An 18,929-nucleotide genomic window follows, 5' to 3' on the forward strand; every position below is an offset into this window, starting at 1 on the left:
CAAATTAACAGAAGATGAGCTTGCATCCCAATACTTTCATCCAATTAAACACTAACCATAAAAGAATAATAATAAGGTAATGAATAGCCCCAGGACTGAGCTATGTGGAATGTGAAAGTGAAAATGAATAATAATAACTGGCATTTATAGAGCACTTTTAGGTTGGCAAAGTGCTTTTTAGACACTACTGTGGGTCTCTCAACAACCCTATGAAATAAGTACTAGAGGCATTAGTGATCCCTCCATAAAAGTAAGAAAAGTAAGCTTAAAGAGGTGAGTTACCTTCTCCATGGGCAAGGGCAAGGTTATTAATTGTCTTAGACAAGATTGGAACCCAGTTCTTCCTGACTCTACATAAAGAGACGGTATAATTTTGGTGTCACCTACTTTAAAAAAAAAAAAAGCTCCTACCCATGGGCTAATGTCCCAAATTTTCCTAACAAGCAACAGAGTCTTTCACTATATGGTTACAGATAATTCAAAAACAAAAGATTCCTGGAAGATGACTTAAGTTTTGTTATTATTCAGTCACGTCCAACTCTCTGTGACCTCATTTGGGATTTACTTGGCAAAGATACTGGAGTGGAACTCATGTAACAGATAAGGAAACTGAGGTAAATAGGGCTAAGTAACTTACCCAGGGTCACACAGCTATTAAGTGTCTAAGGCTAGATTTGAACTCAGGGGTCTTCCCGACTCCAGGCCCAACATTCTATCCACTGTGCCATCTAGATACCTCACTGAGGCTTAAATGACTGATACAAGATCGTTTCCTGAAAGCATATATGGTAGAAGGAAGGGAAGGAAGTAGGAGGGCAGTGGTTGCATGATAGAAGCATGGATCCTGGAGTGGGGAAAGGAAACAAAAAGTGGGGACTGCTAACACTGAATACAGACACAGCTAACTGAAATTTGAAAGCAAGCGGGCAAGGACAGGGAGCTATCAGCTCTATAACATGAGTTGTTTGGAAAAGAATCTAGGATCCTCCATACCTTGTTAAGGAAATCCAGATGACCACTTTTCTCATCAGCTTTCCTTAAAACCTTTGGCCAGAAGTCAGAAAGAAAAGGAATTCTGGTTTCAAGGACAGTGCCCTGGTGCCTCACACGATCCATGGCACAGAATATGCATTTAGCAATTGCTTTTTGATTGAGTGCACAGCAAAGTTCCTGATTAATCAAATAACTGATGCTGTGAAGTAGTCGCATTATTCGAATCCATGCTGCCTATTTCCCTTGGGATGGAAACAATTGCCATATTTTATATCATTATAACCTCAAATGGTGTGAATTTGAATGCATGAGGCCTCTTTGTGGGATTCATTGTTCTTACTACTCAGGACCTTGCTGTATTTATTTGGGAAGATTGTGTGCTTCGGCCTCCTCTAATGCCCCACTGCTGTCCCTCATGGTGACTTGGTGAAGACCCAGGTCTTCTGAAAACCTAAGCCAGAGAAGCACTAACTAGAAGATTCATCGAAGCCCCAAAGGCTCTGAGTCCAGTAGTTCTACCTTCTGTGAAAGGACTCCTCAGAGAGGCCCCAACACCAGATTGGCACCAAGGTGATGAATCTTTCAGCCACAGCATTAAGTTTTACCAGAGCTTCAGTCTGTGTACCAAATGCTTTCATTTGTCAAAAGGTCCAAAGGATCAAATGTAAATCACTTGACCCAGCATGACACTACTACCATTTTAGGCATGATTAGGAAGGGGCCAAGAGTCTAGAAGTAGGGAGGCAATTGTTCCCCTGGCCAGACCACATCTGACATATTGCATCTAGTTCTGGGTCCCACATTCTTTGGTTCTGACATGATAAGTTGGAGCAACTCCAGGGGAAAGTGATCATTCTGATTGAGGGCCTAGAGATCATGCCATGAAAGCTCATTTAAAGAATCTGTGGAATCTTTGACTTGGAGAATTTAAGAGGCCGTCAAGTATTTGAATGGCTGTCAGAGATTAGACCTGTTCTGTTTGGCCAAAGCAGACAGAACTAGGAAGTAATGAGTAGAAGTGGCAGAGAGACAAATTTAATTTGATGCACAGGAAAATGAACAAACAAACAAATTTGCTAACAGGGTTATCCAGAGGCAAAATGGGATGAATACTTGTCAGAAATAACATGAGGGGATTTTTCTTCAGTCATAGATTGGACCAGAGAGCCTTTGTTAAGATTCTCTCCAACTATGAAATTCTGTGGTAATATGGGCTATGCTAAAAAGTATTCATTTTTTAGCTTTTTCTTAAAGATTTTAAATTGCACTAAGACTTTTAGGATACCCTTTATAGTCCTCCACTATCAAGCCTCATCCTCCAATATTACATACACACACACCCTCCTTCGAAACAGGCCTAACTCTTTACTGTCCCTTGGTCGCACCAGGTTCATACTAGTGCCTTCACCTGATATGCCTGCCTTCCTCCACCTGCTTACTTGAGTGATATCTAGACTTCAAGGCCCAGCTTAAGTCTTCCCTGCCTCCTTCCTTCAGACCTCTAACCCACAGTTATCATCCTTTTCTCAAAACTCCTTTTCTATTTATAGTGAGTACAGAGTTTATTATAGAAATGAGAGAGAGAAAAAGACAGAGAGACAGAGACTGACTCATGTGTGTTGACTATTATTCTAGCAAAATGTAAAGGCACGGACTTTTTGTGAAGGCAAAGTCCATCATTTTTTACCTCAATTCTTACCTAGCCTTTAACTACTGAATGGACTTTGCCTCAGACAAACTGAGACCTGGGGAAGACCTTAGCTTAAAAAAGTCAAGGTCTCCCACTGCATCCAGGGCCATCTACAGTCATCTTGACCCATGTCTTGCCACTGGACTCCAAAGATTCTGGAGGAAAGAGAGAAGTTGATGACTTTGTATAGCCCTGCCTCATTTAAATCCAATTCACTTACAAGTCAAGATATCACCTTCCTGATGTCATTGGTCCTCTTCAAGAACAAAGGATGAACAACAACAAAGGCAGGGATTGAGTCTTTTCCTTCTCTTGTGCTCCCTTATGGTGCCCTGTTTAGGACTGAATGAGCTCCAAGAAGCTGATCAGTGTGCACTTGATTGAATTTCTTTTCCCTAAGCTTTTGTGACAGAAGAGAGCTTTGCCCCTTCCTACATTCCTGAAAGGCAACTTTATAGGCTTCTACTTCCTTCTTTGTTTTACTGGTACCTCTTTTCATACATGCATTTCCAAAATAACACATAAGATTACTAATGACACCATCTTCCTTCAAAGATAATTCATTTCAACAAACACCTATTAAGCTCCTGCCACATCTGACAGTGTATGTGCTATTCCTCATGGGTTATCACCCTCCTCTCCACTAAGAGAAATAGAACAGAAAAGCATTCATTAAGCACATACTATGTGCCAAGCACTGTGCGTGTGCTGGGAATACAAACAGAATATCAAGACAGTTCTGCTCCCAAAGAGCTCACAATCTAATTGGGAAAGTCAAAACACATAGAAAAGAAGGAAAGATCTTTCATTGCTTTTCTTTTCTTCAGGATCAGGATTAATACAGCTAATCTGTATTAATCTGATTTCAGATGCATTTTAGTATCCTTTTCATTTATATTATTGTAGTCATTGTGAATATTCCTGACATTTGTTCAGTCAATTCTATGCCATCATCTGGTTCACTTCTCTCCATTTTATCCACTAGTATAATGGATGGCATAACTAGTAGTTTCAGTTCCCTGTTAACTATTGGGGTCTATCCTTCCTAGTGCCAAAACTGTCCTTTTCTTTAAAGGACATAATGCCACTGTGGGTAGATCACGCCTTGTCTCATTTCATTAAAGGTTTGCAGAACTCTTAATGCAAAGGGAGTGGGGTCCTGTGGCACTAGTATTAAAACCAGTGCTTAGATAGCACACATGTCCTTGCATTAAACACGCCTGATATGGGGAACAAACTTAGCAGGGCTGAGATTGAATATCATGATTCATGTCAGGCAGGGACAGGCTGTCATTTGAGGTGGCAGATATTGGCTAAGTCGAAAATCCTTCCCCCAAGAATCAAAGATGGTGGCAGCAAACCATTTGATGAAGCATAATAGGATGTGGGGTTATTTAACTGGCCCCCCTCCTGCTTACCTTGCAAGGTTCACTAAAATATTCATCAGGTCTTATCAGGCTAATATGCTTCTGAAGGAGCAATTTTCTGATACATGAGACAGGACAATATGAAAAAGAACATTAAGAAAAATATCTTATTCCAAAATGAAAGAGAAAAAAGATCATTTAGCTTCCCTCATGGTGTTATCTATTCATGAGGAACTGTGCATTTAATCCAAAGGAGGGCACAGAGAGAGCTTTTACGTTCTCACCTTCAGATTACCTTCATGCAAAACTCAATCAATTTCACTCCATATCCCATTGCTTCCCCCCAAGAAAATCCTACCATTACTGTCACTTGTGACATCTAAGGCATAAGTACAACCCTAGAATGTCAGATCTGGAAGCAACTTGGGATGCCATCTAGCTCAATTCCCTTCATTTTACAGATAAGGAAACTGATTCCCAGCAAGTAGATATTACTTATCTAAGGGAGAGGAAGAATATTTTATTCTAGCTAGAAAAGCCAACTGAAATGCATAGATGAGTCACAGTATATTACTCTGTAAATATCAGTCTCAGAGCAGAAAGAGTATAACCTGGATACAAATCTAGAAGTGGGTTCTGGAACTTTTCAGGACTTATTAATTTTGAGGTTCTTCTTGGTAGGTGGTAAGTATTTGACTGCCATGGGATTATAGCTGAGTAATTGTCTTAAACGTATTTGAGTAAAAAAAAAATAGAAAAAACCTGAGTTCAAATCTGACCTCCTACACTTCACACTTACTAGCTGTGTGACTCTGGGAAAGTCACTTAAGCCCAATTTCCTCGCAAAAAAGAAAGAAAGGAAGGAAGGAAGGAAGGAAGGAAGGAAGGAAGGAAGGAAGGAAGGAAGGAAGGAAGGAAGGAAGGAAGGAAGGAAGGAAGGAAGGAAGGAAGGAAGAAAGAAAGAAAGAAAGAAAGAAAGAAAGAAAGAAAGAAAGAAAGAAAGAAAGAAAGAAAGAAAGAAAGAAAGAAAGAAAGAAAGAAAGAAAAGAAATGAAACTTATTTGAGTGTCTGACAAGCATTTTTACCTTTTGTGACTATTATAAACATGAAGGAATGATAAGACTTACAACCAGCTGAATGTGTATGGCGAGTAGATATCAGCTACAGGAAGTACAGGAAGTAGTTTCAGGAGCATTTAAAAAAACAAAAACAAAAAAACTCACTCACCAAGCTCTCTATGGTTCCTAACCTTTCCTTACCAAGTGACAAAGCCTTCAATTCTGTTAGAAAAAAATTAATTTTATATGACAAGAGAGAACATAGTACCTGAAATTCAAACTAACATGGATGTGTTAGATGGAGAGTAGCATGTTACATTTACATGCTAGTACTTCACATTTATATAGCACTTTAAGGTTTACAAAGCACTTCCCTCACAAAAGCAACATGACATAAGTAGTGCAAAGATTGCCATGTCCATTTCACAAATAAGGATGCTGAGAAGTTGGTTGGCTGGCCCATAGAAGGTTGAACACCAATGTGTGTGGACCCAGTGAGTTGCAGTCTCCCTTTGAGGTGGTAAACTATGTAACATCATTGCTATTTTATAGATGAGAAAGAGAAGTTAGATTTAATATTAGAATCTGGGTTTTCTAACTCCATATCAAGTGTTTTATTCCATGATTGATATTGATATCACATCTTTTCCTGAGAAAGAGGTAGGTCCACTCTGTGCCTGAAATATTTAAATGTAATCAAAGTTTCAATCTTCTTTAATTACTTGGAAAATATCAACAGGGATGTTTGGGATTTTTTTTGAAATTTTAGCTCTTGGATTAGCTAAAAGGAAACAGGAAACTAATTAAAATCACATATTATTGTCATGTAAAAATGCTTGAGCAAATTCCCAGAAGAGGGAAATAATAAATTGCTATTAAATCATCCCTGATTCCCATTGGTCAACCAAAATTATTTCTCCACAAGTGTGAACAGCACCCTTGGCCCAAAATATAACTGCTATATTCCCAGTTTGGAAGGAAATTTTAAGTGAGAGTTTTAACTAGATATAAACTCTAGGAGAGTTTAGATATATTCATACATGTGTTGTCCTTGATGACTACTAAAGGATTCCATCCTTGGTCCTTCAGGGATGATGCAATAGAGGGTGACTATATCCTCTCCAAAATATCCTTGGTGCCCTACATGATTTCCTAACTTTCTTCCTCTGTAAAGGGGATAATAATACTTGGCCTAGGAGGATCATAAAATACTATGAGGATCAAATAAGATGAGAGATATAAAAGTTCTTTGTAAAGTATAAAGTGCTATACATTCTTCCCTGGACCTGCAGTCAAGAGCACCTTACTAGGTACATACCAGGAAATCCATGTAGCATGTAGCACAGTTTTAAAGGAATTCAAAAATAATTTTTCAAGATATCTTGAAGAAAAGATTTTTAAAGAATAGAAAATATCTCCAGTAGCATTACTGTCAAATCAAGTCGACTAGAGAGGCAACTTGATATAGTAGAAAAGAGCTGGTTTTAAAAGTCAAGTGCATTGGGGGCAGCTAGGTGGTACAGTGGCTAAAGCACCTGCCCTAGATTCAGGAGGGCCTGAGTTCAAAGCTGACCTCAGACACTTGACACTAGCTGTGTGACCCTGGGCAAGTCACTTAACCCTCATTGCCCACCAAAAAAAAAAAAAGTCAAGTGTATGACCAGCTTCTGACCCTTGGCAGGTCATCGAACCTCTCAATGCTCCAATAATGGGGCCACTGGGTCTCTATGACTCTAAGATCAAGGAAAGGTACCATAATGAATTACTGGAAATCCCTCATTGGTAGAAGTTCCTCATTGGAAGCTTCTGAAACCAAAGAAAGTCTCATCCCTCTCCCCACCCCCAAAAAGTGACTAATAAGATATCTATATGTTTATTTTCTCATTTCAAAAAAAATTAAGAATGACCTATGTATATATTGAGGGTATCTGATGAAAATACAAGAGAAGAAACAAGCATATTTTTACAAGCAATTCTGTATTATAAACCAAAACTTCTTAAAACTGTGGGTCACAACCCCATTCGGGTCACAAATGTGGGGGTCACAAAAAGTTGGCAACAGTAAAAGGTTGTGTATACCTTATTTTATATACCTATATACCAAGGGTCATGTAAAAAGGTCAGGTGAAAAGGTGCCGTGAGTGGAAAAAGTTTAAGCCATTATAGATCATATCTGAATGTAGCAATTCTCTATTATAGATCACAACTGAATGCAGCCTTCCAGGAAGGCATCTCCTACGCAGATGAGCAAGGGATCATTTGATAGATGCTTGTGAAATATTAAAAGACAGAGAAAGACATCCAGTGTTTTGGGTAGGCTTCAATGGAGGATATAATGGAAAGATATGGGCAAGAGGTCATTGATGGTTAGTTATCTCCATCTATGGAAGGATGATCTACACAGGGAAGATCACAGATTGATTGTAATATAGAAGTAAACTTGTTTTCAGAAAAACAAATTTTTAAGTTGACTGGGATTCAGAAGACCTGATTCATTTCCCTCACTTTTATACCTCTTAACTTCCCTGCCTTTCTTCAAGCCTCAGTTCAAATACCTACTTCTGCAGGAGTTCTTTCTTGGTCCATCTAACTGCTACTTTGGGTTCCTCTCTGTCATATATTTATTTAGGTATTGTTTTGCCAATTATAATACAAGCTCCCTGAGAGCAGGGTCTTTCTTTGGATCCCCCAATGCTTAGTATAGTGATTGGCATATTTTGTTGTTGTCACTGCTCAGTCATTTCAGTTGTATCCAACTCTTCATGACCCTATTTTGGAGTTTTTTTGGCAAAGATACCGGACTGGTTTGCCATTTCCTTCTCCAGCTCATTTTACAGATGAGGAATTGAGTCAAATAGGGTTAAGTGACTTGCCCAGGGTCACATAGCTAGCAAGTGTCTGAGGCTAGATTTAAACTCATAAAGATGAATCTTTCTGATTCCAGGCTCAGTGCTCTATCCGTTGGGACACTTAGCTGCCCAATTGGCACATAGTGAGCACTTAATATATCCTTGTCCACTGATTGAATAATTACCTTTTTCCTTGGGCACTAACCTTCTTTAGCCCTCAGTTTCCTCATCTATGAAATAAAAAGGATGAATTCAATGATCCCCTATGCTCCCTCCCAGCTTCAGCATCCTGTGATTCTAAGATTGGGATTTTTTTTTCACATGTATTTATTTTTGTCTCTAAAACTAGACCCAGTTCATGCTCCTCAAAGGCAAGGATAGGATCATCTTTTTTTTTTAATTGAGTCTAACAAAGCACCTCAATGAGGGAATACACAGAGGAGGCATTCAATAAAAATTTGTTGGTTGATTGAATGAACTGATTGAATGGCTGGTCTGACCCTACTCCTTAACAATATAAATAACGAGACAGATTGACAACTCTCCTGGATAAGCCCACCAGTAGTCCATTACTCAGTTTTGGGCTGTAATGATAGTTGAAACAAAATCAACCCCCTAATGATCTCCTTTGCTCACAGTATAGAAATTATTTGATTGAAAAGCTGTTTTGTGGTCTAAACAGAAGCTGTTTTGCCTCTTCCTTATTAACTAAACCCATTCCATTTTAGTCTTTAATTTTCTAAGGGGAATTTGGGACATTTTTTCCATATTGAAGTAATAATTTCTTTTCAAAATATGAGTAATTGTTATTAAGAGTAATAGTGGGGCAGCTAGGTGGCACAGTGGATAAAGCACCAGCCCTAGATTCAGGAGCACCTGAGTTCAAATCCAGACTCAGACACTTGACACTTACTAGCTGTGTGACCCTGAGCAAGTCACTTAACCCTCATTTTCCCGCCAAAAAAAAGGGGGGGGAAGAGTAATAGCTAGAATTTATGCTCTGCTTTAAGGTTTCCATAGCACTTTTCACATATCTCATTTTATCCTCACAAAACCCGGTGAGTTATTATTATACCCATTTTACAGTTGAGGAAACTGAGGCAGATAGTAGTTAAGTGATTTGCCCAAGGTCAGACAACTAACTAGCAAGTAAGTATCTGAGGCTGGATTTGAATTCAAGACTTACTGATTCTAAAGTTAGCCCTCTATCCACTGCACCACCTACAATATAATGTCAATAAATAATGAGTTACATTTGCATAGCACTTTATTCTTTATAAAACACTTTTGCATGGGTCATCTTATTTGATCTTCACAGTATTCCGGTTAAGTAGGTAGGCAAGGTATTATTATCCCTGCTTACAGAGGAAGAAAAAAAAGACCAGAGAAATCCAGTGACTTTTAATAAAAAACCAGTTAGAGGCAGTGCTAGAACTAGAACTCAAGTCTCCTAATTTCAAACTTTTCCCACTAAACTTTCCACAGTGAAAGAATTTCTAATGTTTGTTTTTCAATATCCCCAGTATGTTCTAGTAGATTCAAAAGATAATGTGAAAAATCATTTTTAATCTGATAATGCTGCTGCCGCCCCACCCACTAAAGCAAACAACCAGAGACCATGCCTCAGAGGTGCTATGTCCCTCAGCTCTGCACTCCTTAGGACCATAAGTTATCATCTTCTCACTGGCCATTTCATTTTTTAATAATTTAATTCACTTTTCAACTAACAAGCATTTATTTTTTCCCCCTCCCATATTCTTCACCCAACTAGAAAAGAAAAAGTGAAACAAAACCCCCACAACAAATATGCATAGTCAAGCAAAACAAATTTCCATATTAGACACATCTGTAAAAATAGATTTCATTCTTCATCTTGAGTTCATCACCTCCATGTCAGGAGGAGGGAAGTCTGCTTTATCACCCATCCTTTGGAACTATGGTTCGTCATTGGATTATTATCATTCTTAAGTCTTTCAGAGTAGTTTGTCTTTATATTATTGTTAACTTTATAAATTATACTTCTGGTTCTGCTCACTTCATTCTATATCAGTTCATACAAGTCTTCCTCAGTTTTTCAAAAGCATTTCTGTTACCATTTTTTGGTGTTCTTTTTTTTTTGGGGGGGGGGGTTGGGGGACGGGGGTGGGACAATGAGTGTTAAGTGATTTGCCCAGGGTCACACAGCTAGTAAGTGCCATGTGTCTGAGGCAAGATTTGAACTCAGGTCCTACTGAATCCAGGGGCCAGTGCTTCATCCACTGAGCCACCTAACTGCCTTCCTGTTACCATTTCTTGTGGCAAAATAATAATATATTGCATTCATGTATCATAATTTGTTCAGTCATTCCCTAACTGATTAGCAACCCTTCAATTTGTGATTCTTTGTCACTCCAAAAAAGAACTGTTATTAATATCTTTATATGAATGGGTCTTTTTTTCCACTTTCTTTGATCTCTTGGGGCTATAGACCTACATGATGAATTGCTGGGTGAAATATTATCCACAGTTTAGTGACTTTAGGGGCACAGTTTCAAAATGATTTCCAAAATGGCTGTACCAATTCACAGCTCCCCTAATAGTTTCTTAATGATCGTATTTTCCAAAAGCTCTTTCCCAAAATTGGTAATTTTTTGGTTTTGTCATCTTTGCTAGTCTGATCAACCCAAGACATTTTCCTCTCTTCGGCTACTACTGCCATTGGCACTCCATCGTACAAACTAGACCCCAGAGACTGTGCCTAAACCTCGAAATGATCAACTCAGATGTTTTGGTTTATTTAGAGCATAGAAAGGGCAAGGTAGAAAAGAATTTAGAGATTCTCTAGTCTAACCTTTCATTTTACATAAAAGGGAAACTAACTTCCAGAGAAGTAAAATGTTCTTTTTTTACCATTGTTACAGATCAAGTTAGTAGATGATACAGTAGGACTTCAAGCAGAAAGAGAACTTACAGTTCATCTAGTCCAAACCCCTTTTTTATAGCAGATGAAACTGAGGCCCAGAGAGATTAAGGATGTTCCCTTACTAGAGGTTTTCAGGTAAAGGTTGGATGACTACCTGGTACAGATGTTATGATTTGGTTACAGATTGATTAGATGATCTCCAAAGTACTTTCTAATTCTGAAATCTTCCCTTGATCAAACAAGGAGGAATAGAAGACAGATTGATGGATTTGGATTACTCTGTGATCATATCAATAGAATGCATGAAAATATATAACTATTAACACATATATTTTAATATGAAAACCAAACTACCCACCAAATACATCAAAGGAATTAGCCTCATAGATACAGATATTCTGCTGAAAACTGTGGTTTTTGGTTTTTGTTTTTTACTAACTATGCCATGATATTTCTATGCTCTCATTTAACAACAACTTCTTAACAATGCATTCCAAGGCATTTCATAGGCTACACCAACATATCTGGTCAAGGACTTAAGTCTCAAAAGCAAGAATATATTTTGCAAAAATGAATATTAATATGTATTTATCTAAATCAAATGAAAACAAAATCACCTTTCTCTCCAGATTCCTCCACAAATATGAGTACTTTCCTCCAGGGCTGTATCCCATATCTCTGTTTGTTTCTTTTTTTAAATTTTTTTTTCTTTTTCTTTTCTGTTTGTTTCTTATGAATTTTTTTGATTCTACTTTGAAAGCAAATACATAACTTTATGGGCTATGACTAGCAGTGACTTATCAGAGTTAGGATCCCAAAAAGTAAAAAAAAAAAAAAATACCTTCTCTAGAAGAGGGGCTAAGAGAAACTCAGCCATCTTAAAATTTGTTTATCCAGGTTCCAATTAATTTACTTTTTTATGATTCTAATTTCTTTACATCTTCAGAAAATATTAGTAGTGATGGGGAACACAAAGGTTCCAGTAAAATCCTATCATTTTAAATTTAAATAAATATTGGTTAAGCCCCTACTATGTTCAGAGCACCATTTTTCCATTCATGGAAAATACAAAATTTAAATAAGACTTGACCTTTGCTCTTAGAAAACTCACAGTAAAGAGGATGTGACACATGAATGAATGAATGAATGAGTCAGTCAATCAGACAAAACAGTTATTGAAAACTTTATATGTGCAATGCACTGTGTTAAGTGCTGAAAATATAAATAGAAAATCAAATAATTTCTTGTTTATGCATGTTTGTTCACATGAACATATATCGTAATATGAAAATGGTACATCAGATCCACACACACACATATGTGTGTATGTGTATATGTGTGTGTGTATAGGGTTAAAAGTGTAAGAATGAAGTGCTATTTGATGCTGGGGGAAGAAGGTTTCAATATAATTTAAAAAGCTGTTATTAAGATCCTGTTATATACAAGGCTTCATGACACAAGTCTCATTTGAGGACAGGTAGAGTTCCAACAGGTAGAGGAATAAGAAGAGGAGTAAGGTTTCAGGCACAGGTTAAAACTCAAACTAGGGTAAGAAACCATGAAACTGCAGAACTACACAGGAAAGAGCAAGTTATCCAGTTTGGCTAAAGTATAATTTACATGGAGAGGAATATTGTAAGATAATTCTTGTGAGAGACTATGATGGGATAGTTCAACTAACAAATGGATGAGATCACCAAGGCAGAGAATGAAGGGAGACTGGAGGGCTGAGTGCAGAATTTTGGAGAACACCAACCTTAAAATGTTGGGAAGAGGAATATGAACCTGTGAAGGAGACATAGAAGATTAGAGAGATAGAAAGGAAATGCGAAGGTGGTGGTGTTTCTGAAACCAGAGAAGGCACCAATATTCACAATGATTCTATGGTTAATAAAAATAACAATAATGTTTGTTTATTTTAGTCTTGTCTTATTCTTTGTAATCCCATATGGGGTTTTCTAGGCAAAGGTACTGAAGTGTTTTGCTGTTTCCTTTTCCAGCTCATTTAACAGATGAGGAAGGTGAGACAAACAGGATTAAGTGACTTGCCTAGGGTCACAGATCCGATAAGTGTCTGAGGCCAGATTTAAACTCAGGAAGAAGAGTCTTCCAGACTTTAGGCCCAGCACTCTATTCCTTGAATCACCTAGTTGCCCACCAATCATAAGAGCAACATTTACATAGCATTTTAATGTTTGCAAAGCACTTCACAAATATTATTTTATTTTATGTTCATAATAACCCTCATTTTACAGATGTGGAAACTGAGGCAGACAGAATTTATGCAACTTGTCTAAGTTCTGAAGATGGACTCCAGTCTTCCTGATTGCAGGTCCAGAGCTCTATCCTCTGTACCACCTAGCAGTAACAAATGCTGCATTGAGGTCAAGAGGAAAAAGACTGAGAAAAGCACATTAAATTTGGCAATTTAGAGGTCTTTAAGGAAGGTTTCAGTAGAGTGACGCCAGTGAATGTCAGATTGTAGTAAGGAAGTTGGGGGGGGGGGGCGTTGACTATAGGCTACTCTCCTGTAAATTTTAGGAGTTAAGGGAATTAGGGAGGGAGTCATAGAGCAAGATTAGCTGAATAGTATAGAAGGGTTAAATTCTTTCCATATTGATACTCATAACAACCATATAAAAAAATAGAAGGAACCAATATTTATTCAGTGCCTATTAGGTGTCAAGCACTGTGCTAAGCAACAAATATTTTCTTTATTTCATCCTCTCAATGAATCTAGGAGGTAGGTACTATGATCATCCCCATTTTATAGTACAGGGAACTGAACCAAACCAGTTAAGTGATTCGCCAGGGTCATACAGGTAGTATGTATCTGAGACTTGATTTGAACTCAAGTCTTCCTGACCAGGCCCAGCTCTCAAACCCCTACACAACCTACCTACCTCTAATATAGATAGAGAAGGTATTTATCTTATTTAAGGAAATCCAGAGAGTTAGGGAGGCATGTTCAATTCATGCAACTAATAAATGGCCAAGCCAGGATTTAGAGTCAAATCTTCCAATTCTAAATCTAGTCAATTCAATGTCCTTGCTTCATCTTCCTCTCTTTCTTCTCCTACTTCTTCCCTTCTATTTTTTTGTGGGGCAATGGGGGTTAAATGACTTGTAGGGGGTCACAGCTAATAAGTGTCAAGTGTCTGAGGCCGGATTTGAACTCAGGTACTCCTGAATCCAGGGCTGGTGCTTTATCCACTGCTCCACCTAGCTGCCCCTTCCCTTCTATTTTTTATTCTCCTTTCTTCTACCTTTTCCCTCTTCCCTCTTTCATTCCAATCCATCTCCTCCATAATGAAGATCATTTATGGACCTTTTTTTCCCTAATATGGCACTCTGCTAAGTGTTATCTAAATTGATTCTAAACTAACAGTCTGGTCATCCAAGACAGCCAATAATTATATGGACAGAAATAGTCAATGAATGAATCAAATGTTTGCATCATCCTCCCAACAAATTAAAAAGTGTTTGTTGAGCACATACTACATGCAAGAAACTAGATTTTGGTGGTAATATGTGTTTCTGTTTAGGCTCTGTATAAGCCAAAGGGTAAAGATAGTTCACAGTAACGGAAGAGGGCATTGGGAATGTTGCATGTTGAAGAAAACAAAAAACATCATTTGCTCTACAAATTACTTAGGAAAATCTTCCTGGAAAATGTTGTAACTCAGGAGATAGATAGATGGCTTGCTGAGTTGGCACCTGAGATAAAAGCTGAAATGTTCGGATAAAGAACATTGTGGGGGTCTCTGAGTTTTTCTCCAGAGGTGTCAAACACTCAGGCTGAGGACCAGATTAAAATGTAATTGAGGGGCAGCTAGGTGTAGCAGTGGATAGAGTACCAGCCCTGGAGTCAAGAGGACATGAGTTCAAATCAGGCCTCAGACACTTGACACTTACTAGCTGTGTGACCCTGGGCAAGTCACTTAACCCCAAATGCCTCACTCCAAAAAACCAAAAATAAAAATGTAACTGAGAAATGTTTAACAAAATAAATAAAAATACAATAAACAAAAATAATGCTAATATATGATTTTCTAATTCAATATGTTTCTATTTGAGTTTGATAACCACTGTTCTTCATGAAAGAACTACACAAAGAATCCATAAGGATTCATGGTTTTCCCTAGCTCCTAGGTCCAGTGTAACTGTCTTCCTTCATTAATTGAAATAAGAAGCTATTTGATCATTATGGGGAGCATCCAGTTTTTAAAAGTTCTCTCTTTCTTGTTATTGATTAGATTTGTGACAAGGAGTGGCATTACTACGTCGTCAATGTGGAGTTTCCTGTGGTCACCTTATACATGGATGGCACAACGTATGAGCCTTACCTCGTGACAAACGACTGGCCCATTCACCCATCACACATAGCCATGCAACTCACTGTTGGTGCATGCTGGCAAGGTAACCCTGTTGAAACCTAAGAGGATCCTAAAGATCCAAATATCCGACCATTCCTGTGCAGAATGGCATGTAGTAGGCACTGAATGTTAAGCTGAATTAAAAGAAGCTTTTAGAGGGGAGTAATTAAAAATTGTAGATATTGGCCTGCCTAATTTGACTAATCCTTTCCTGATAAAATAGAGATTATGGAAACTACATACTAATCCAGACAATAAGCTTTTCAGATAATAAATTACCTAGGTTGAGCCAAATGTTGATTTTAGATCAAAAAGAACTATACCCATTGACTACATGTTGTTAATGATTTTCCTTGCTGAGCCTCTGATAATTCCAAACTAGAAACTGAGAACAGAAAGGCTTCAGATTCTCTTACAAATGCCATGAAGTGGCCACCATCTTACTTCTCCCTTCTTCTCCCCCATGCCTTTTGGGAGAAATGGCAGGTTGTTCTACAGTCATCTTGTAGAATTCAAAATATTCATTGTTTTTAACTAGGTGTATATTCTGCCACTATATATTATGCAATGTTACTGCAGAACAGTTCCTCAATAAATAGTAATGTTGTAATTAATTGTGTAAACATAAAATTAAGCTAGAATGAATTGAGACAAGTGATATGGTTTCTCGCTCTTTTGTAATTCTCCAAAAACTATTTAGAAAAAGGCAGAAGTCTCACTTGCAACTATGGTATAAAAAACCATTCACATTTTTAAAATTTCTAGAACCCACTATTCTATCCTAACTCTCAGTCTCCTTAACTGTTTTAAGTTTCAAAGGAAAACAGAATCTTTCATATCTTGATGATGACAGGAAATTTCTCAATATAATTAAAGCCAAAGTCTTCAGGGCTTGTGATTATTTGTCTTTCCTTGGCCTCCATCTGTTTTCACCAGTTTTTCTTATTCCTTTCAATTCAATTTTTTTTATCATTAAAAGTCTGCCTTCCCTCCATCCCACCCCACCCCCATTGAAAAAGCAAGAAAAAACAAAACATCTATTATAAACTTAGTACAGCAAAACAAATTCACTCATTGGCTATGCCAAGAAAAAAGTTTCAGTCTACCTGCATTGAATCAATTACCTCTGTTTCAGGAGATGGGTAGTTTGTTTTATTATGAGTCCTCTGAAATCATAGTTGGTCATTACAATGATCTGAGTCCCTAAGTCTTTCAAAGTTGTGTTTTTACGATATTGTTGTTATTATATAAATTATTTCTCCTAGTTCTATTTACTTCACTCTGCATCTGTTCACACAAGTCTTCCCAGATTTCTCTAAAACCATCCCCTTCACCATTTCTTAGCATTATAGTATGTATGTATGTATTGTGTGCATATATACATATGTAAATATAAAATAACTTCAGCTATCCCCCAACAGATGGGCACCACACCTCAGTGTTCAATTCTTTGTCACAACAAAAAGAGCTGCTATAAATATTCTTGTACGTATAGGTTTTATTCCTCTTTCTTTGATCTCTTTGGGAATATAGACGTAATAGCAGTATCGCTGAGTCCAAAGGTAAAATTATTCCTTTGAATTTTGCCTTTTTACATCAATGTATAAACATTTGTTATTTTGTAATATGTTTAAATTGTAATGCATTAACTCTTTTAACAGAAAAGCATTAAATTTTCCATTTATCTGATATGGACATAGTTGCAGCAATAGCAATACTAGTAGCAGTGGTGGTAGTTAAATGGATCATAACAGATTTGGAAAGTACCCTAAAAAGACCTGCAATGATAATACTAATGATAATTGGCATTTATAGAATATCTACTTTGTACCAGGCACCACGCTAAGAACTTTACAAATACTATTTCATTTAATCTTCATAACAACCCCAGGGAGCAAGGACTACTAAGATCCCCATTTTATAATTGAGGAAACTGAGGCAAACATAAGTTAAGTAACTTGCCCAATGTTACACAAAGACTAAATGTCTTGGGCTGGATTTCAATGCAGGTCTTCCTCAGTCAAGGCTTAGAGTTCTGTCAATTATGCCACTGAGCTGCCCCCTGTACAATATCAATAAAACACAGGCCCTTCCCCCTAAGGCAGCCATAAAAGGAATAATGCATCACATAAATAGGGGAAGAAAATTAATAGTTTCAGAACACATGATAACATGTCAAAAAACCTATAAATCTTTTTGGAACAAGCAGACCTCATTTGACTAAGCAACGGTAGAGATTTGAAACAGGTACCTACCATCAGATTTGCTGAATGTAACTAAAGGAGGTTTCCCCCTCTAGATGGTATCTATGGAATAGCTAAGATCACAAAGTCACAGAATGTAAGCATTGGAAGGGAAAAGAATAACCACTAGAACATACACAATGAGTGTTTGCCCAGCCTCTACCTGAAGAACCTCCACCTTCTCATGGCAGCACTCTCTACTTTTGGGCAGTTCTCATTATTCAAAAATTTTTCTTGACATTGATGTTATCTAAGTTGTTGTTTTGTTTGTTTTTTTATTTGACAACTTTCCACCTCTTGCTCCTGGTTCAGTCCCCTGGGGGCAAAATAGACTATGCCAAATCCCTCCCTCCTTGAAAGGGCAGCCTAGGGATAGAATTTAGAACTCAAAAACTTTAAATAAAAATGTTTGTTACAAGAAAAAAAGGTGCAGCCTTTCAAATACTTGAAGATAGCAATCATGCCCCCCACCCAAGTCTTCTTCATGCACATCTCCTCCAATGTCTTATGACATGGACTCAAGACCCTTTACCATGTGGGGCTCCTTCTTCTAGATATTCATCAGCTTACCAATGTATTTCTTAAATGTTCAAGAGTGGAAATCAAAGGCACTCCAAAGCTGACATCCATATGAACTCAGCCAACAACATGTCCACAAGAAAACATCAAACAAATGACTATGCATATGTATTTGTTTATAAAAACGTTAAAGTTTATGATCATAATTCATGCAGCTGAGTGGTGCAGGGACCAAAGGCAGGAAGACTCACCTTCATGAGTTAAAATCTGGCTTCAGACACTTACTATCTTTGTGACCCTGGGCAAGTCACTTAACCCTGTTTGCTTCAGTTTCCTCATCTGTAAAATGAGCTGGAGAAGGAAATGGCAAACCATATCAATATCTTTACCAAAAAAAAACCCCAAAACCCTCAAATGGGGTCATGAAGAATCAGACACAACTGAAACAACTGAACAAAATGATAGCAATTCAGGCATAAGAAAACACCATCAGGAATTACAAAAGGGATATTCTTAAAGAGCCTAGACTTAATGATAAATGCAGATTATGCAAAAATTGTAGACTCTATACAACACATCACTGCAATCTATAAAAGTTTAGCACCTACCAAAAATACCTTGGAAGATATCACCTATTGGCTACAATTATACATCATAAACTTGCAGTCTTTTATGAACAAATGAAAAATCTTCATAGTAGAAATACAGGCCTCAAAATATCCTGGAGATCTCAATTAGGAAACTGTACTGGAAGCAAAGAATTATCCTACTTCAAATCAATACCCATAATCACCCAGATATAATGTCAGTCCTTGAAAATGTAAAATTGTTTCCTTAACAGAAATTTCATTTTGTTTTTGAGACTGGGTCTTCCTTCCTATCTCACCCAGGCTGGAAGTGCAATGGCCACCCACAGCTCCAACCCCATTAC

The 18,929-nt window shown here is 37.6% G+C and overlaps 1 protein-coding gene across 1 annotated transcript in view; it reads left to right on the forward strand.

Moving 5' to 3' along the window:
* The window catches only part of CLSTN2 (calsyntenin 2), a 983,983-nt gene that overhangs the window by 899,816 nt on the left and 65,238 nt on the right, over positions 1-18,929 (forward strand). The window contains exon 9 of the mRNA XM_043992716.1: positions 15,117-15,279. Within this exon, the coding sequence (XP_043848651.1) occupies positions 15,117-15,279 (163 nt within the window). The remainder of the gene's footprint in view (positions 1-15,116; positions 15,280-18,929) is intronic.

This window comes from Dromiciops gliroides, chromosome 3, assembly GCF_019393635.1.
Source record: "Dromiciops gliroides isolate mDroGli1 chromosome 3, mDroGli1.pri, whole genome shotgun sequence".
NCBI lineage: Eukaryota > Metazoa > Chordata > Mammalia > Microbiotheria > Microbiotheriidae > Dromiciops > Dromiciops gliroides.